The 22,755-nt window shown below is 30.7% G+C and overlaps 1 protein-coding gene across 1 annotated transcript; it reads right to left on the bottom strand.

Annotated features, from left to right (window-relative positions):
* Positions 1-22,185: 22,185 nt before the first annotated feature.
* On the bottom strand, positions 22,186-22,755 carry LOC102663819 (uncharacterized). Its single transcript, XM_006601449.1, has one exon. It carries the CDS (start codon positions 22,753-22,755, stop codon positions 22,186-22,188), a length of 570 nt encoding a protein of 189 aa, XP_006601512.1.

The raw sequence follows: 22,755 nt of genomic DNA on the forward strand, positions 1-22,755 counted from the left end.
TGCTAAAAAAACCAAACTGAATTAAGGAGATGAATTCTATTAGGATTTTAAAAGATTTTTATATATTAAAAAAGTCTTCTGGGATTTAATCAAAACTTTTAATTGATGAAAATAATTCTTTAATTAAAATTATCATGATTTTTTAAGAAGTAAAATAAATTACGTTGATATTTAAAATTATGCAAATGGTAATGAATGATTGTAAAATTCTTAAAGTATAATTTTTTTCTTTTTTTTCTGAGTTTAATAATTATGCATTACGCTTCATCTAATTACAAAAGACTGTCGATATATTTTTAAAGTAATTATCATAAAAATTAGCATGTATATATAATGAGATGAGTTGTAATTTGATGATGATATAAAATATTTTTAGAATGAATTTGTGCATAATTTTTTTCTCTTTTTAAAATGAATTTGTGTCCAATTGAATTGAACTGCACTAAAAAGAATTGAACTGTTTTGAATTAAAAACTGAACAGAGATTGTCTTTAGTTTAGTTTTAAAAAATTGAATTGTTCCTATATCGAAGTGTATAAACTAAATTGAAGTGTAACTTTGTGAGATTGAAAAATATGTTTCGAAATAAGATGTGTATTCAATTCAGATAGTTTGAAGCAATACGGTCTGAATTATGCAGTTCATTTTGGTTCGCTTGTTTTTACAGCAATACAACGGTAGTTTGGTTCAATTTATCAATTTTGTTCATCCCTACTTTTATTTTTTATTTTTTATCGATCCCTACTTTTTAAATGAGTTGTTCTATTCACGTATTATTCGTGAAGGTGGTACTGTTTTGTGCTTTTGTTGTGTAATTAAAGAGTTAATAAAATGCTAGAGATTGACGGCTGTTTAATTTCTTTCTCATTTTCTTTTAGTTTTAAAAGCTTTTCTGAAGTAGTTTTATATTATTTTAACAATCAAATTTTTATATAAAAATAGTTAAGTTTTATATAACTTCAAAATAAGTATTTTAAAAAATTAAAAATAGAACAGGCGAGAGATAATTTTTTTTCATTCTTATTGTGATTCTTGCTTAACGGTAAGTTTTGGTCAAACTAGAATATAAGTTACCAAAGTTCCTTACAAAACAGACTCGATGTTTTATGTGGTGAGGTTGATGAGCTTACAAAACCTTTTGAAAATTTATTTTAAATGCTTCCTTGCTTATCTTCTCATAGGTTCACTCCTTGTCATGTTTATATTCGTTAGGTCCTAAATATTTTGATTTGACTGTTTTTTAGAATAAATTTTGTCTTAAAAAATACTTATTAGTTAATGTGTATAGGATTTATACTCTGTTGGGTAGAAAAGAAGGAAATGAAATGAGCGAAAGTAATAGGTTTTTTGGTGAGAAAAGAAAAAAAAATAGAGTAAAAATAAAAGTTGTTCGGATGAAAAGAAACATAAGAGAGAAAAGTACAAATAAATTTGGTAGGGTGTTTGGTTTGAAAGAAAAATATATGAAAATAAATCAGATTATTAATAAAATGTAGTTTTATCCATACATTCATAATATAAAATTTTGTTTTCTTCTTCATATCTCCACACATTGACTAACTGAAATGTATAATTGATTATGTTAGAAAAAAAATATTATGATTGTATAATAAATTTTTACTTTTAACTAAATTGATTGGTTTGGCACAAACCCCATAATCAATTTTGGCCTCCAAGATAGTTCATTTGATTTTATCACCGCAACATACAAAATTGATCACAGGTTGTGCAAAATTGATTTGCTCATCAGGTACACGACACACAAAAACTCAATGACAGGATTGAGGACAATTGATTTGTTAATATGAAACACAACCTATGGGCGAAGAAAATCAATTAAGAATTGACTACAAAATGGTGTAGTCAATTTTGTCATGACCACAAACCCAGAAATTAGATGGATTTGAGCTATAAATGATCGTGACGAGAGGATTACTTATGTCAACTATTAAACTCAACGAATATTTCTTACCAAATCTTTGCATGTGAAAGTGGATATTTTAGCGGTGAGATCCACTATTTTAAAAAATATATATATTTCTTTCCTATTTTGTGCTATTAAGCAAGCATGATTTTCGTAATTCTTCTTTCTTTCTTCCTTCCCCTCCCCTCTTCATTCATGTTATTTCCAACATACCAAATAAAGTGTTCAGGAAGAGATTGAATTAACTTGAGTGGAAACATTTTAGTAGATACGTTAATGGTGATATACTTGTAAAAACATTCTAACATTCAAATTAGCACAACTCTAAACACGAGGCAAACATTAATAAATATGCATATCTATAACATAACACTAATACTATCATATTTGTAAGAATAAAGATGGGCTAGATATTTATGTGTATGGCTCATAGTGTGTAAGGAGAGAAATTACTCCCGCTATCTATAATAATTGTCATGTGAGAAAGAAAAATAAATTGTTTCAAAATAATTATCATTTTAATTTTTTAATGTATATTTTTTTTACTTATATTTTTTATTAATTTGCTAACCCAAAGAGTTGGTGCAATGGTGTAAGGTCATATTACACATAAGTAAAAATGATCTATTTAACGGGAGAATATGTGTTTGATTCACATCATGTGTAAAATTTTCTTGGATAAGCGACAGTCATGTTTTGCAAACTGAATTAGTTTTTAACTTAGTGGGTTGGAAGATACTCATGACCTCTGACATAGGTTAGAAAAATATTAATGATATGGTCTACTAAAACAAAAAAAGAATTAATGATTATAAGAGTTATGTTCGGTAAGATATTTCAGTTAACTTCTAGTTTTTACTAGCTGAAAAACTTATTTGGTTGTTCGATAAGTAAGTTTTTTTAGTAACTTCTTCCATTTTTTGAAAAGCTACTTTAAATAACATTTTTTAAAACATTAGTTTCTAGCTTTCTATATCTTTTTCACTTTTATCCTCAATATATTTATTTATTTTTCTTATTACATTTTAAAAATAAATCATGATTTTATTATTTTTCTATCGTTTTATATTTTTTAGTCATTTCAACAATTAATTTTATCGAATATTTATAATTTAATAAGCTAACTTTTCAACTTTCAGATAACATTTCAATTAATTTTGTCAAACATAGTCAAAGTTGATTTCATAAAAATGTTATTCATTTTCATCATATATTTTTTTTTTAAAACAACATATTTCAAAATTATAATATGATATATGTTATTTTTGGATAAGTGTGAGGTGATTTAAATGATAAGAATAGTTAGTTATGAATTTGATCAAAAAGCGAACCCTGAATCAGGTTAGGTCTTAAACCTGATCCAAAATATATATTTTGAAGGATTTAATTATGCTAATAAAATATGTAATTTTATCTTATTATTACTTTTAAATAAATAAATGATAACTAATAGGATTTAGTTTAATTAGTTAAACAATATACATGAATTATTATAAATTTCATAATATCTGAATTATATTTCTATTGATAAAAAAGTATGTAATTAGATTAAAGAAATGATAAAAAAATTCAATTTATTTTTTGAAGAAAAAAAAATCAATTTAAAAACTTTATAATGTTGTATTCATTCATTTATTAATAACAGAAAAACCCGTATAATTATCATTGACTCATGATTAATTTAAATGCAATAACTCTCGTTACTTAAACTTTTCTTGGACCCTTTAAAAAAAAAAACTTTTCTTGTACAAGAAACGTTAATAAATTTAGTCAAAACTATTATATTTAAACAGAAAAAAAAATGTTAGTGAAATTGATCGAAGGAGCTTTGTACATCATCGTGGTGTCTTTTTCTTTGTATAAATAAATAGCAGTCTATGTTAGGTACAACTACAATCTATTCAAAACGCTCTTAAGCTCCGTCAAATTATAACATGTTTGAGCCAGCTTTTAATACCGCCTAAGAGGGGAATGCCCCGTAAAATACTAAATTAAATTAAGTAAAATTGTTATAAGCGAAAAATATCCTCTCTTTTTTTTATAAAGCGAAAAATATATTTTAAGCTTGTAACATGAGAAAAAAAAATGCAAAAATAATTTTATGTTGTCATTCAATCATAAATCATCAATTCATCATGTATGATAAATTTGTTGACTTTTATAATAATAATTTGATTAACTTATAATTTTAAATATATGATTTTGATCCTCTTATTTCTAAATTGACACATTTAATATCTCTATTTATCATAATCAATTTTGATTTTTTCATCAATTGACCATTTAAAGTCAAATATTGATTTTAAGTTACCATATTGGTATGAGTGAATAGACAATTTAGTCCCTGACATTGTACTCATTTTTCATATTAGTCCCTAACTTAATATTAAATTCAAAATAGTCCATATCTTTGCATAAGTGTTGCAAAATAGTCATTCCATTAAATTTTAAAGTAACACCATTAGTGAGGTCAATTTTAGTGTCACGTGGACTATCTAACGTGGCACTAAAGGATGATGTGGCATGACACGTGGACGTGCCTCTTAAAAGATGTCACGTCATTTGATGATAACAAAACGAGTAAATAGACAATTTAGTCCCTAACTTTGTACCCCTGTTACATATTAGTCCCTAACTTAATGAAAAATTCAAAATAATCCCTATCTTTTGCATAAGTATTGCAAAATAGTCCTTCTGTTAAATTTTAAAGTAACGTTGTTAGTGAGGTCAATTTTAGTGCCACATCATTTGATGATGATAGAATGAGTGACATTTTCAAATTTGATGGTTCCGAACCAATTGAGGCATATATACAAAAAAGAACCCATACACACTTGCACAAATAAAAAGAACCAAAAATCTATAGCAACAAACTTATCTATGTAGCCGTCAACACCAATGGGCGAGGTCTGCATAACCATTCTCTTTTCCTCTTTTTTTTTTCTTCAATTACCATCAATGTATCATTCTGGGTTTTGATTTTTTTTTTTTGTGTGTTTTGAATAGGAAGAGAAAAACCCAGAGGAAAACAAAGTGGAGGAGAAAAAAGCAGAGGAAGAAGAAAAGAAAGAAGAAGAGAAAAAACCAGAGGAATCGAAAGATGACAAGGAATCCAAGGAGGAATCTACGCTGCCAAAAATCATGCAAGACACAACCTTTGCAATGCATGGACACTTTAAGCACGATTTCTGACATCTTTTAAGTTAGGGACTATTTTGCAACACTTATGCAAAAGATATGGACTATTTTAAATTTTTCATTAAGTTAGGGACTAATATGCAACAGGGGTACAAAGTTAGGGACTAAATTGCCTATTTACTCGTTTTGTTATCATCAAATGACGTGGCATCTTTTAGGAGGCACGTCCATGTGTCATGCCACGTCATCCTTTAGTGCCACGTTGGATAGTCCACGTGGCACTAAAATTAACCTCACTAACGGTGTTACTTTAAAATTTAACGGAAGGACTATTTTGCAACACTTATGCAAAGATAGGAACTATTTTGAATTTAACATTAAGTTAGGGACTAATATGCAAAATGGGTACAATCTCAGGGACTAAATTGCCTATTCACTCTATTGGTATTGATATAAGCTTATTTAAACTCTTGACATGACACTTAACTCGTAAAAGATTAAATAAAGTGAAAAATAAAAAAAATGTCTTGATAGGAATTAAACTCATGAAATGAAATGTTATACAATGATAAAACAATAGATCATTATACTACTTGCTTTGATTTGACATATTGGTGCTGACATGATGTTTATATAGATGGTTGACATAACACTTATGTAGCAAGAAGTTAAACAAAATAAAAAATAAATAAAAGTGTTTTGGTAGAAATTAAACTCATGAAATGTTATACAATGACAAAACAATAAACCAACTATACTACTTGTCTTGGTTGGACATATTGGTGTTGATATGAAGCTTATATAAACTGTTGACATAATACTTATGTGGCAAGCAATTAAATAAAGTAAAAAAAATAAAAAAGTGTCTTGATAAAAATTGAACGCATAACATATTATACAATGACAAGACAATAAATCACTACACTACTTGCTTTGATATTAGTTAATTTTATAAGAATTATTTTATGTGTATCACTATATCAAAAGATATTAATTATTTTTTTAATTATAAAAATTTATAACTATACAAATTTATTTAATATATAACTATTTCTACTTTTATTTCATTAATTTTACATATTTGTATTTAGAATATTTTTTTTTTAATTTTACCAATTTATAATTAAATTTCATAAATTAATATGTAAATTATTTACATAAAAGCTATAATACACCAAAGCTCCCCTATTTAAATATTCCAAAAAAAATACTAAAATTTTATTATTTTTATAATTACAATAAAAAATTGTATAATTTTTATCAAAATAAATTTACATAATAAATTACATATTAATTAATTTAATTTTCATTATTTATATAATTAGAATAAAAAATTATTTATTAAATCAATTTTTATGGTTAAAACGAAAACATTAACATGTAAATTTTCTAAAAAATATAAGTATTAAATTTTTTAATTTATATAATTATAATAAAATTAATTTAATTATTAAAATCAATTTATGTAATTTGTGTAAATTATTAAATAATTTACACATTAATTGATGCAACTATATTGATTTATATAATTAGAGTACCAATAATTTATCTAATAAAATCAATTTACAAAATTTGTATAAATTATATAAATCATTTAATATTAACTTATGAAATTCAATATAAATTGGTAAAATTAAAATTAAAATATGTAAACTATTCACAATAAAAATATGTAAAATGATTTAAAATAAAATTAAAAAAATATATTAAATAAATTAGTTTCAATCTATAATTTTTTATAATTAGAAAAAATTAATAACTCTAGACCTAATGATGCAAATAAAATATCATTTTTAAAGTTAACTAAGCAAAGGAAGTGGCATAGTGTTTTATTGTCTTGTCATTTTATAAAAGGTTATGGTTTCAATTCTTACTTAAACAATTTTTTATTTTTCACTTTATTTAACCTATTGTCATATAAGCGCTATGTCACAACCTAGATAAGCGTCACATTGGCAATAATATGTCACATCAAAATCAAAAGATGGTTATTTGACAAAATGACTGAAATTGATGGTTTTGAAAAATAAGGAGATTAAATGTTTCAATTTAAAAATAGGAGGACCAAAATCATGGATTCAAATTATAGGGGACCAAAATGACAATTTAGCTTAATTATTTTGAAGTCATATTAATAGTAATTTGTGATTATTAATAGTACATAATTGGTTTACACTATCATTAAGCTCTTTGGGAAGTTTAGAAGGCTCATAATGAGTCTATTTTTCAAGAAAAGATGATTTTCAACCATGAGATTGTGGCTCGGGTCCAATCTTTATTTGACTTGGTGACTATGACATTTGGTCATTAGCCTAGTGGTGTGGCTTCTGATGTGACCCAACAACAGAGGTGGGTATCTTGTATCCTTTCTTTAGGGGATCAACTTTCTATTCATGTTGATCGAAGTTGTGTTGGGAACCCTTGCATTGTGGGTTTTGGTGGTCTGATTCGAGACTCCAATGGAGATTGGGTTAAATGTTATCGTGGGAAACATTGGTCATGTAGATATTCTTAAGGACAAGCTTTTGGGGTTGCTTTTGTTAGAAAAATAGAAGAGGAGACTAGAAAGAATGGAGAAGATTATCTTTATTTGGTACACTTGGCTATATGGTTTGGTGCTCTATTTATAGTAGAGCAACCCATAGGCATTACATAACACTTCAATTAAGATACTAAATGGGCATAATGTCATAACCCTTCAAATACATAGTGGTTACAAAAATAATGTTCCTTAATTCTTATTAACTCACACCCTTTCATTATATAACACTACTGGAAAAAAGGTCTTTTATGACGGTTGTAACGTACATTCAAAGATGGTTTTGAATTATCTTTGAAACTAACGTCGTTGAAAGTCTTGACTTTCGACGACGGTTCCATAAAAAATTGTCTTAGAAAATTATACTCTTCTAAGACGATTAGCAAAAAAAAACCATTTTAGAAAGTACACTTTCCAAAAACCATCTTAGAATCATTTAAAAAAATTAAAAATGACTGAGGATTCTAAGATGGTTTTTTTGAATTTCTTTTTTTAAAATAAAAAATAAAAAATTTGGGTATTCTAAGACGATTTTCCTAAAAATCGTTTTAGAAGGTACTCTTTTAAGATGATTTTTTCAAGAATTGTTTTAGAATGTATTTTTTTAAAAAAAATTGAAATAATAAAAATATTATCATTAAAAAATTGAACATCTTACTTTTATTCATAACACCAGCAAAGACCTGGTTAGAAATAAATTACAAAATTCACTTATAGTGGTTCAAAGCACATGCCGCATCATGTATGAATGCAACATCTCCTAGCCCTAATCAATCATAAAATAAATAGTAGGTCGTGAAGAAATACACACTGCAACACATGTATATGAAAAAAACTTTCTATTAAGGTCCTATTTGAATAAACTTCTCTATGTACACTTATAGGAGAAGAAATAGCAAGGTAAATTGAACTAAACTTTTCACATAAGCTAAAATCAACTTATATAATTAACTTTTTTTTATAAACATAGGCTAACAACAAAAAAGTAGAACCACTAATAAAATTAACACAATCAATTAATCAGGCTTAAGGCACGAAAGAAGCATTCCATTTCAAGCTCAAGCACGGAAGAAACAAGTTAAATTAGATCGAAGAAATCAAGAAAAGAAAAGAAAGTGTTATATTCCTTGCAATATTTTTGGACCTTATGTTTTCATTCATTGTTAATGATACACGTATTAATTTAAATTAATTAAAAATTTACCAACAAGGTTGAGTGACACACTAAAATTCTTCTCACTCCACTTTTCCTTGTTCTTTATCAAAATGAATATAAATATATGGAAAAGTGAAAGCTGAGATGAGAATGACTATATCTTCCAATAGAGTACTCACCATGTGCTTGGTAAATTGCAAGAAAGCAACAAAGATCACGTCAAGAACTGTAGGTTCTCATCTAATATGTTAAATAATTAAAAAGAGAAGCTCACTCATGTTATTTCCAAAATATATATAGAAATAAAAATTTTCTTTTTCTAAAAAATGAATTATCATAAGGTCTATTTTGATGAAACTAATGAAACAAGTGAAGATAAGAAAAAAAATTAAAAAGGAAAAGTAGAATGAAAAATTGGGCAAGTCTTTATACAAGAGCAATGCATGTAAATGTATTCTATACCAATTGTTGTGTCCTAGGATCACTAGGCTTGATTAAATATATAAAGACAAAATAAGTTTATTAAAAGGTTTCTGGTTTTATTTCCTTTTTAAAATAAGGAGTGCCCTTAGTGATTCAATTAATTACTTATGCATTATAATTAAACTAAAAACTAGTGGTGAAGATAAAATATATATAAATCAATAATTGTAAATAAATAAATAAAAACAACTACTCCTATAAAAAATGATGGGCACATGTGCGTGTAGGCAAGTAATGTTTTCGTTTGCTACATAGTTAACTCTTCGGCCAACGGGAAGGTCCTCTTATGTCTACTGTATTATTAGCCCTTTTTTTTGTTTAAACATACTAATAAAAGAGGTTTATGCTTAAGTACAATAATGACTAATGAGACATACTTGGGTGTAAACTGTGAGATTAAATGATTAATAAAGAATTAGGCCACATGAGCAACAAAGAAAAACACAAGGTGTAAAATAAGAAACTTGAGGAGCTACATCAAACAATGAACAAAATAACAAGAGGTTCAAATTTGAAACATCATTAATATAAATATTATTTTTAAATATATATATATATATATATATATATATATATATATATATATATATATTTAAATAATATTACCTTTTATAAAAATATACGAATTTCATCATTTTTTAAAAGATTCAAAAACTAAGCAAATATAAACCACAAATCTTATCCATTTACTTGAGCAAATTAAAGCCTTACTGCTGACTTGGCCTCTGCCAACTACACCCTGTTGGACCAGTGGCCTCAGAAATCTTAAGAAGGGATGAATTAATTTCTCACTAACAAACTTTTAATCCCCTTCTAAAAGAGATAGGCTCAGAATGCAGAAGAAGCAACAATCAATTTAATAATATTCTTTAAACATGAAAGATAAAGTTGATTGCAACAAAATAAATGAGATAAGGGAAGAGAGAATGCAAACACAGTTTTATACTGGTTCGGCAAAGTTCGTGCCTACGTTCAGTACTCAAGCAACCCACTTGAGATTTTTCACTCCCTTTGTAAAAATCCGTTTACAAAGTCTGAACCACACAGGGACAACCCATCCTTTGTGTTCAGGAATCCTTACAACTTAAGAGACCCTCAGTCCCTTAATCAATCTCTTTGAATGAGAAGAAAGAAAGAAGAATTCTCTCTTGAAGAGAATGATATTACAACTGAAGTCCATAGAAAAACTCTTAATGGATTTGCAAGTGTTTGCCCAAGAGTTTCTTTTGAGAGAGTATTTGGCAATGAAGTTCTCTTGGAATATCTCTCTCATACATTTTGTGTCCCAAGTCATCTATTTATAAGCCTTTGATGACCATTCAAAAATCTCTTGAACAGATCTGACTCTCAAGAGTTATTTTCTGAAGAGTTGTGACTCTTTGGGAGTTATTTTCTGAATTTCTGAATTGTTGACTTGGATCAAACTTGAGAAGCATTTTTCTTTGGCATCATCAAAATCATATATACATACATTCACATTCTCTCCCTTTTTTATGATGACAATCAATTGATTTCTTTTCAACATCATCAAAACAATGCATGATCTACATTCTCCCTCTTTTTGATGATGGCGCTTATCTGAATTCTTGACTTGGATCAAACTTGAGAAGCGCTTATCTTTGGCATCATCAAAATCATGTATACATACATTCACATTCTCTCCCTTTTTGATGATGACAATCAAGTGATTTCTTTTCGACATCATCAAAACAATGCATGATCCACATTCTCCCCCTTTTTGATGATGACGCTCATTATCCAAGGCCTAATCTTTTTGACATCATCAAAATCTTTATGATTTACATTCTCCCCCTTTTTGATGATGACAACCACCTGTAGGTTAGGAGCAACAACAACAAAAAATATCCATTTTTATATAGTTTTACTCCCCCTTTGTTTTGCAATGATTGCTTATATGAGACAGTTGAAGATTTCATATATAAAAAGCTGTCTCATAAAGATTTCATATATCTTTTATCTATCTCTCCCCCTTTGTCAACATAAAAAACAAATTATGAATAGAGAGGAGAAAAATGTTACCACTTATTGCAATGTATGAGAATCAAGTGATACCAAAAGGCATTAAAACAATCATTCAATATTAATCAAGCAAAAACAAGTACAATAACACATCAATCAAACACAATCAAATACAATCAATCATCAAACATTTCAAATCAAATTAATTAAATTAACAATCAACTAACTATGCACAATAATTTCTATTAAAAAAAACATTCAAATTTCAATTTTCATATTTGAAATTTCAAATTTTAAATTTTAAATTTCAAATTCCAACTTCCAACTTTCAACTTCAACTTCCAGTAACTTCCCCTTCCAACTTCCAACTTCCAACTTCCATTTTCAACTTTCAACTTCCAATAACTTCCATTTCCAACTTCCAACTTCCATTTTCAACTTTCAACTTCCAATAACTTCCAACTTCCAAATTTTAATTTCAAATTTCAATTTCAAAATTTCCTTTTCTAAATTTGAAATAGTTTTCTTAAAATATGAAACTAATTTGAAAAGTTTAATAGATTCTTTAAAGACAATAAAAAACTCAATCAGGAACAACCATCAAAGACAATCAAAACTCAATCAAGAACAATCATCAAACACAATTAATCAAATATAAAATATAATCAATCAATCAAACTAACAAACATTGAATATCAGTCAAGCAAAGACAAACACATCAATCAAAAAATACAATCAATCAATCATCAAATACAATCAATCAAATTCAATCACAATCATCAAGAACAGTCTAAACTCAAGTAGAAAACAAGCATCAAAAGTAATCAATCAAAGACAAGTGACCTGTTGGTATCATTTGATATCACTTGTTGGACTTGTTGATCAAGTGGCATTTGTTGTCTCCATAAATCACATATTCACTTTTCTTGAGATTCACTTTTCTTGGGAAGAAATGTGGCCTTTGTTTGTTGTCTTCATAAATCACATATCCACTTATCTTGGGGAGAAATATGAATAAACTTTGATTCATGCCATGTGTTTGGAGAAATTGCTATCAATGTATCGACTTTACTGTTCTCTGTTTTCATAGTCTTTCATCATGATACCCAGACTTATGATTTTATTCTCTGAATCACTGAAGAATTTATGACATTATCTTCCCAAGTGATGTATCCTTTCTTTTCTTTCTTCTCTTTGAAATTCCTCTTGTTATATTTTTCATTCTTCTTTTGAAAACAGGACAATTGAATCTCATGTGTCCAGATTGATCGCATTCAGCATTTTGGGGCTAAGGAGAAATCTTCTTCTTTCTTTCATCATCATCTTCTTTCTTCTCTAGTGGAATCAAATTTAATGGCTTCCCATATCTTTAAATCTATGGCTTCTTTAAAGATCTGCATTCGAGTTTTCCAATAATGATAACCCTCACCATTGAACATAAGAGCCTATTGATAGAATTTCCTCAGGAAATGAAAAGTTGGATGAGGCCATATCTATTCTTGAAGTTTTTAAACTTTATATAAGAATCCTGCTCTGATACCACTTGTTGGACCAGTGGCCTCAGAAATCTTAAGAAGGGGTGAATTAATTTCCCACTAACAAACTTTTAATCCCCTTCTAAAAGAGATAGGCTCAGAATGCAGAAGAAGCAATAATTAATTTAATAATGTTCTTTAAACATGAAAGACAAAATCGATTGCAACAAAATAAATGAGATAAGGGAAGAGAGAATGCAAACACAATTTTATACTGGTTCGGAAAAGTCTGTGCCTATGTCCAATACTCAAGCAACCCACTTGAGATTTTCCACTCCTTTTGTAAAAATCCGTTTACAAAGTCTGAACCACACAGGGAGAACCCATCCCTTGTGTTCAGGAATCCTTACAACTTAAGAGACCCTCAGTCCCTTAATCAATCTCTTTGAATGAGAAGAAAGAAAAAAGAATTCTCTCTTGAAGAGAATGATATTACAACTAAAGTCCATGGAGAAACTCTTAATGGATTTGCAAGTGTTTGCCCAAGAGTTTCTTTTGAGAGAGCATTTGACAATGAAGTTCTCTTGGAATATCTCTCTCATACATTCTGTGTCCCAAGTCACTTATTTATAGGCCTTTGATGACCATTCAAAAATCTCTTGAACAGATGTGACTGTTAAGAGTTATTTTCTGAAGAGTTGTGACTCTTTGGGAGTTATTTTCTGAATTTCTGAATTCTTGACTTGGATCAAACTTGAGAAGCGCTTATCTTTGGCATCATCAAAATCATGTATACATACATTCATATTCTCTCCCTTTTTGATGATGACAATCAAGTGATTTATTTTCGACATCATCAAAACAATGCATGATCCACACACCCAAAGAGTCAAACACCAACCCACCAGTTAATCCTTCCTTCAAGCATCATCTCACAATGTCAAAAAACCTCACCATCGAACAAAGGCCCGAGCAGCTGCAAAAGGCAAAGGAAATAGCACAACCCCAACCACCCAAAAAGGCCAAAATCCAACAGGTAGCACATAATCTTCGAGATCGAAAGCATTTCACCAAGCATTACGTGCCGAAACTGATCTCATTTGGTCCCATCCATCAAAAAGGCTACTGACTATTGACACAAGTTTTAGTGGAGCTTGAGTATTGCCTCTGAGTTCATAGACTCTCCTGCATGCACAAAAACTCAAAGCTTAAGTATGAAATTGATTAACAAGTACATATCAATAGCCTCTGATGATAAGTCACCTATGAACTTTCTTAGACCTACCTCTAACTGTAATTCTATGATGTATCTCTGTCGAATTTGGGTCAAGGGCTGGTTGAGATATCTCCAATCCTTCTCCCTTAAAAATTCCAATGTATCAGGGGAAAAACACATGTGCCCATGTTAACTCATGCTCTTTCATGAGAGCACAAGTTTGTCATGAGGTGATTGACTTGTCTTTAAGAGAAGAACAAGATAATGACTAAATATGTGTTTGGTTCAACTTGTTTTAGAGAAATAATCCCTTTTGTTAGCTTTTTAAGAGAGCATTGAAAAACAAAAGTATTTCTTAGAAGAAAGTTGTTCTAAAAAATAATCTAAGAGGTAGTTATAGGTAAATAATCTATTAACGCATAGGAACAGACCAAATTTTATTTTTCACTTATTAACAGCTACAATAAAATACTTTTTTAAAATTACTAATAATGAGTTAGTCTTTTTTGGGGAACACACTAACCATTACCATTTACCACGTGTAGATAAGAAAAGGCTTTACACTAATAGTAAATTTATAGACTATTTCACTTATCTTCCAGAGAAACATATATTATATTAATATCTACAGTAAAGAACTTTTCCCACTTACTTTTCAATCCTGCTAAGCTAATACATGTTGATATCTCCATCTCTAGGTTGCAGACAGAGAAGGTATCTTTTACCATGCTGGATGATTTTTAGGGCTAGAGGATGTTGAAACCAAGTAAAAGTTTTTCATGTACAAGACCGAATTCACAAGCAAGTGAAGTTATTAAGTTTGAAGTTGTTCAAAAGTGAAAGCAATTTGTAAGATTCAAAAGCTAGCTTCCACTGTATCATTGATCATTCAATCAACTCAGTGCAGAGTGACTGATCTTTCTGGCAAAAATATTGTAGTACAAGTCAAATTCTTGGTAACTAAGTTCACATTGACTTCAACTGAGTAATTCATAAGTTAATGAGGTAATTTATATTTTCCTGTTAACATAATTGAAAGTTCCATGTATAGGGTTAGATAAATTAATTTTAACTAATGAGAGGAATATATTTTATTTTCTTAATTTTTTTCTCCCATAAATATTTTTGAATAACTTTGTTACTTGGAGGTTTGTTACTAACATTAGGTGTGAAATATGTACAATATAAAACAATCTATCAAATTCAAAAAATATAAATTGAATATCTAGCTGATAAGGGATTATGCATCATGAAAGTTTAGTAATTAAACATCTAAATTGCCAATTTTTTTTCATAGTATTACCTGGGATAGCATGAATGGCTTGAATTAACGGCCCATAAGTACCTTGAGCTAGTATGCAACAAGTACCTTTTCCAGTCCAAAAGAGATGAATCTGAAGATAGTTTTCTATCACTACATATTCATAGTACAAATGTTGCTAGAAATTTGTTAGTATTTATGTGAATGTATGAATACATGATTTTGATGATGACAAAGAAGAATCAAACAAGGTTGCTTCAAAGCATAAACATTGCTTCAAGATTAATACAAGGTTGCTTCAACAAACAAACTCTTGCTTCAAGATTAACTCAAGATCAAGTCTTGCCTCAAAATAAAGTGTTTCCAAGATATCCAAGGCTCTGGTAATCGATTACTAGGCAGTGTAATCGATTACCAGAAGACAAGTCTGAAAAAATAGTTTTTTAAAAGGGTTTTTAAATTTGAATTTAAAAGTTGTAATCAATTACCATTGATGTGTAATCGATTACCAGCAACGAAACTCTTGAAATTTAATTTGAAAAGTCATGACCCTTCAAAATATAATTGTGTAATCGATTACCAGTGAAGAATTTCAGAAAAAGCTTTTTGAAAAGACACATCTCTTCAAACCATTTTGAAAAGGCAGGAAGGGCAATTTGAAAAAGCACGAAGCGCCTATATATATATGTGTGTATGACTTCGAAAAGCAAGAGAGAGATATTCCAAGAGAACTTCATTGTCAAATGCTCTCTCAATAACTCTTGGGCAAACACTTGCAAATCTATTGAGAGTTCATCCAGGAACTTCAAATTGTATTATCCACTCTAAAGGAGGAAAATCTTTATGTTCTTCTCAGAAAGTCAATTGTAATCAAGAGACCGGTTGTCTCTTGAATTGTGAGTTTCCTGAACACAAGGAAAAAGGATTCCTTGGGTGTTCAGAAGTTGTAAAAAAGATTTTTACAAAGATAGTGGAAAATCTCAAGTGAGTTGCTTGACAACTGAACGTAGGCATAGGAAGTGGCCGAACCAGTATAAATCGAGTTTGCATTTCTCTCTTCCCTTATCTTATTTATTTTATTGCAATCAATTTTGTCTTGCACGTTTAAAGAACATTATTAAATTGATTGATGTTTCTTCTTCTGTATTCTGAGCCTATCATTTAGAAGGGGGTTAAAAGTTTGTTAGTGGGAATTTAGAAACTTAATTCACCCCCCTCTTAAGTTATTGAGACCACTTGTCCAACAATTTATTACCAATAATGCACTTTTTTGACAACTAATAACATATCATCGTTCATCATTGAACACATTTTATTACTGTCAGACCTTAATTTCGTCCGGGGAATATCGTTTGATATGATATTTTGATCATTGCTAGTCGAATTACAGTGTTTGGCACCGGTTACAGCGCAAAGCCAGGGATCACTCTGGGTTTTGATCAAGAAAACAAAAAGATACAAGGGAAAGGGGGCAAAAGGGTCATTTTGTGGATTTTTCTAGACCCAAGCTCGCCCAGACTAGCATCTGGCTGGCTCACCTGGGCCACGAAATGCCTTTAGGCCTAAGCAACCAGCTTGCTTGGGTGAGCTAATTCCTTCAACCATAAGTAACTAGCTCGCCTGGGCGAGCTTCCCCTGCCCCAAATGGTCTTTTCCTATAAATAGCCATGCTGGGGAAAGGTTTAGGGGTTCAAAAAGTCTGTGGAGGAAGAAAAACGAAGGAAGAGGAAGAAAAAAGGAAATAAGCGAAGCCAAGGCGCTGCCGAATCGCAACTGTGGATCATTCCCTATATCGCTTCTCTTGCTAGCCTTGTACCCTGTGCAACAGTCAGTTAGTCTTTCTTCCTTTTCTATTCTTTTCTTAAGAGTTGAATATAATCCATGTACCCTTATGGGTCCTCTCTGACATTATGTAAGTATTCATCTTCTCCCTTTTATCGTTGGTAATTTCATCTTATTTGTAAGGCCTAATTCTAGCTGATCAATAGTGTCGTGAAATCGTTTTCTTTTCCTTTGTGAGACTAGAAACTAATAAACACAAAAACCAAATGAAAAAAAAAATCAATTCACAACCAAACTTCTTTTCGTCAAATATCCCTCGAGATCGTTTCAAGGTCCAACGCATTAATGACTTTTCATTTGTATTTAAAATGAACCAAAATAAACATAAACATTCTTATTAAAGAATTACGTAGGTCTGATTTCTTCATCGCACTTGGGGATACATAGGAGCAAGGGCAACACCCTTGTCAACTAAAAAAAATAATAAAAAAGGGAAAATACATAATTTTGAAGTCACGTTTTGCACACTAGATTAAAGGTTGTCGTCCCTTGTGACGGGCGCGTAGGGTGCTAATACCTTCCCTATACGTAAACAACTCTTGAATCCTTCTTTTCGAAATTCGTAGACCTCCTTTTGGTTTTGCTAACATTTTCCTTAAATAAACGTTGTGGCGACTCCCATGCGTTTTCTTTTTTGAAGAAGTGCTTGAACTATTTTTCTTCGTCATCCCGTCGTGAGGTAGGTTGCAACAATTACAAGCCAAACTCTTGCAGAAAAATAGTAATTACTATGTATTATATCTTGAAATAGTGGTATACCCAACTTTTGCTTTTGGACTTGACCTGCAGGGGTTATATGGCTCCAGAGTACCAAGCACATGGCCAATTAACAGAAAAAGCATATGTATATAGCTTTGGAGTGTTACTACTAGAAATAATTACTGGAAGACTGAACAACAAAACATCATAATATTTGGACAGTCTAGTTACAATATTAAGTTGCACAATATAAGTTAATTTGTCCTAATTGTTTTTCAACTAGTTAAGACAAGATTGCATGATGAACTGACTTGTACCTTTCTTTCATTAATCATGCATTGAAGCATTTTCAGTCAAATATTTTAATACATCTTGTAATGATTAGTGATAGAATTAATCTAGAAATCGACTTTTTTTGCCCCTGAATTATTGAATAACTGAACATGGTCAAATAATAAGTGATGTGCCATCATTTTCTTCTATTTTCTAAATCCTTTTTGCACCATTTTAATTACTGATTGGTCTTAATTGTCAATTAATTAGGCAGTTTTATTATTTGGGCTCATTTAGCTAATTTGATGTTTTTAATCTAATTTCAGGAATTAATGAAACATTGGGCTTAATCCGGATTTTGGTTGTGGACTTGAAGAAGGCAAATATAGCAGCGCTTACCTTAATTAATTTTTAATTAGGAAATTTCGCAATTTTATTTTATGTGGTTCAGTGTTTATTTCGTTTTGGGCCAGGGTATTGTAATAGGGCACAGTGACTTTGAGTGACTCTTTTTAAATAGCAGCCTTGGGATTCGTGGAAGGCTATTCTGTTATGCCATTCATTATTCAAAGCTTTGTTTAGGGTTTTACGTTTTTCTGCTTGGATGCTACTGTTCACGTAATGCAATTTTCCATTTCCTGCTTCTAATTACAATTTCGTTCTTGTTTCTTCTTCTACTTTCAATTACGTTTCTGTTTTCATTTTCGTTTCTGTCTCATTTACGTTTCTGTTTATTTACATTTCTGCTTCATGTTTCATTTACGTTTTTTGTTTGAATCTATGGAAGGCTAAATATTCTGGTGTTGTTTCCTTTTGAGGATGAATCCCAACTCTCTTTGAGGTTTCGTTTATAATGTGGTTCCCTGGCAGTTTTCCCTTCACCAGTTAACCCATATTCGTGAACATTAATCAGTGCACGCTTCGTGTTCGATTAATTGCCTCTGAGCCTAACTTGCGTTCATGCTTAATGGACGAAGGGTTAACTGGTGTATGTGGTGCCTAATCACGTATTGACAACCCTAAGTTGATTTTTGCTTAGTAAATTGAAATAGGGTTGGATTAAGTGGTTAACTGTTAGGAACGAATTCTCCATAACCCAGGATAAGAGAATGACTTCTGAATCAGAGGAAACAACCCATTTTTAATATTATTAGTTTCGTATTCCAGTTTACTTGTTTTGCTCCTTAAATCACAAATCAAACAACCCCCCTCCCAATCGTTACTGTTACTGCAAGTATATTATGAATGTTTGGTTTATCATTTCTCGTTGGGAAACGACCTAGGATCACTTCCTAGTTACTGCATTTTCATGTTTATTTGATTCGGGTACGACCTCGATCAATAAGCAAAAAAGAGCTGACCTTGTGAGCTAGCTTCTTGAAGAACCAATATAGATTCAATGTAATGTTGTACGAAACATGTTCCAATAGTGGTTTCTGCGGGAAGAGCAAGCTACAAGAGGCAGAAGCTACAATTAAATTTTACTATTAATGTCATGATAGAGGCAGAAGAGTATCAGGAAAAGAGATTTTTCCTACTCAGACAATTCCCTCAATGGACCCAATTGCGATATTCATCCGCCGATTCCAATCATGAAGGGATTCTGCTGAGTGTTGTGTTGATCTTGTGTCATACTCTAGCCAATATCTCAAATTCAACAGTAAATTCCATGTCTGCTTTGTTGCTCTAAACTTTCAATCTTTTCACTGCAATCTGCATATGTACACACATCAACACAGATAAAGTTGTTTTATGTCCAGTCACTAATCATTACAAGTCTTTTATACTTGCATTGAAGGATTGTTGCAATAGAAAAAAATAAAGCCAAAAGAGATACCAAATGTAGTTATTTTTCCTTTCTATACCTAATTTGATTGAGAAAAATAAATCTTCCACACTATTCTCTCATAACCTGATCCTTATCAGTGTTACATGATAAAGCCATCATAGCTAGAGTCATTTAAGATTCCATAAGTTTTTTTTTAGATGTTTCAATATGTTAAAGAAAGTAGATCTCAATACGACACTAAGATATCAACTAGCTACAATATTTGGAGACACACTTGTGTTAAATTAACTATATTAACCATTACAAAGAACACAACAATAGTAATCAAACCTAGAATGGTCAAGAATACCCATAAATCAAAGTTGATCTGGTAAGATGAACAAAGAATAAAAAAGCAAAGTATAGTACTACTTGTGATCCATCCCAGAGCTGGCCCCAGTACACACTGTCGAATCCCCTTTCGCTGAGCTTGTTATCATAGTTGAAATTATTTGTAGCGGAGTGTAATTCCTTCAAAGAAAAAACTCGCCATAGAGGTTTTTTATTCCCTGTCCTTTGTTGCATTGAAAAAGACTAATATCAACTATTCCATTCAAAAAAAGTGTAGCCGACATAATAGTTTGAATCTAAAATTGTACTTTGAAAACTCTTCAAGTAAGGAGTCAATGAAACAGGTAGCTTTCGTAAACCCAGAATGATTAACCTTGCATGTTATGTTAATTAACTCGTAAGAAAAAACTCAGTCTAACAATTTCCCCTCTTTATTTTCCCTTAGAGACTTCACCTACCAAACTAACCTTTACTAGTCTTGTTGCACATATAAGCTTGACTAATACCTAGAATTTGAGCTAAACCAGAATCTAAAACCCTTTCCTATAATTAGTTTCTCTCAAAAAATAAAATAAAAACTACAAAACTTGAAAGTGATGTGAGTGAGGTAAATATGCATATAGCCTCATGTTTTGGAGCACGTCGATTATGCACGTCTCCCCCCTAAAATCGTGTAAATTGAGTTGTTTTACTTGGAAGCAACAATTTGTTGATTCTGTGAAACATGGAGAGAGAAGCTATACGTGCGTTTCAAAATTGTATTCAAACACGCATATAACCTCTTAGGATTCTTCATGTCTAAGTATGCAATATGCATTTCATAACAATGCCTCTTAAGATTCTTCTATTTTGATCCTTATAGCTGGAGCAGAATACAATGCAGCTTCAGGTTCAATAAATGCAAAAAAAAAAATCACAAATTTTCTACTTTTAATAGTGCCATTTCTAATTTAATCAACTACTACATACAACAAACAAAACCTTAAAGACCCATTTCATAATTTGCATAGAATCTAGTCTAAATGTCAAAGGCATATCAATCAGCCCACGGAATCCACAAAATTCAAACGACACTTCCTAACAAGCTACTTGGGACATTCAGTAAGTCTTAAATGACTATCAATCCCTAAATACATAGTGTCTTACCATTTATTTGACAAGGTATTTTTCAGGACCACATAAGGAAAGAGCAAAGGAAGCTCACCGAACAATGACAGTGACAAAGGTAAGGGTAACACAGAGTTGTAGTTGGCGGCAATGTCAATGGCACGATGGTGAGGTCATGGCGCGAGCTAAGCTACAGTGAGTCTATGGTGCAACCTAGGGTGACAACGCGACGCGAGCTACACTGATGCTACAGCAGGATCTTGGGTAAAGACACAACACAAGCTATAAAGTGAGGGATTCATAGGTTATGAGTACGAGAATGAGGGATTATCAAAACCAGAGTGATGAGCACGAGAGGACACAAATTAATTAATATTGTATCTTTAAAATTAAAGATGGTTCTTACACAATAACTGTCTTTGTCTCCCTGTCTTCAAAGACGGTGTATCTTGAAACCATCTTAAATTATTTTCACTTAATTGCAAAAATGTCATTGGGTTTATGATACAATGGATTCTAAGACGGTTTTATAGATAACCGTCTTTGTATAACAAGCTGGGACTTACAAAAATGCCACTGCCTTATTTTTTAAGATGGTTATCTAACGATCGTCGTAGAAACTGCGTCGTAAAAACAGGCTTTTTTTAGTAGTGTAACACTAACTCACAACCCTTCATTTTCTAATAATTATTATTATTTCCAACATCCCCCCTTAATTAGAAAATCCTCAATTAATTTTCTGCACTTCAAGTCTTGCTCTCAATCTTCTAATGTATTCAAACTTAAGGGGCTTAGTGAAAATATTTGCAACATGATTTTGTGTCTTCACATGAACTAACTTCAATTCTTTCTTCTTGACAATCTTTTTCTTAAACTTGAACACCCATTTGACTCCAATTGCATCATTACCCTTATGATGTTTTTTAAACTCCTAGATATCATTCTTTTTAATGGTATTGATTGATTTCTTCTTTCATGTGTTGTCTCTTCCTTTTACTTTCAAAGAAGCTTTGGCTTTAAGAACTTTCTCCAAAGGCTCATCATTTCTTCTTTTGAACCTTTCTTCATATGCTTGAAGTGAACCTAATAATCGGTCCACAGTCATTGATTCAATGTCCTTTGACTTTTCAATTACACAAATCACAAAATCAAATTTTGCGATTAAAGAACGAAGGACCTTCTCTACAACATGAGCTTCTTCCATATTCTCCTGATAACGCTTCATTTGCTTCACAATCATTATCACCCTATTGCCAAAATCCAAAATTGACTCAAATTGCTTCATATCCAAGGATTTAAACTTTCCACCAAGAGTTTGTAGGCACACCTTTTTCACCTTGTCAACATCTTCAAGGGATGTTAGCAAAATCTCCCAAGCTTCTTTGGAGGTGGAGACATTGAACACCATCTCAAAGATGCCTTCATCTAAACCTTGATAGATGAAGGTAAGTGCTTGTTGATCCTTCCTCATCTTCAACAAAGTCTCCTTTTCATTTTGTGGCAAAGAATTCTTATTTTCAAGTTGCGTATAACCTTTCTCCAT

This window comes from Glycine max, chromosome 17 (genome assembly GCF_000004515.6).
Source record: "Glycine max cultivar Williams 82 chromosome 17, Glycine_max_v4.0, whole genome shotgun sequence".
NCBI lineage: Eukaryota > Viridiplantae > Streptophyta > Magnoliopsida > Fabales > Fabaceae > Glycine > Glycine max.

What these genes read in the sequence shown, in the direction of transcription:
- LOC102663819 (XM_006601449.1), bottom strand. Translation starts at nt 22,755, where the DNA reads ATGGAGAAAGGTTATACGCAACTTGAAAATAAGAATTCTTTGCCACAA.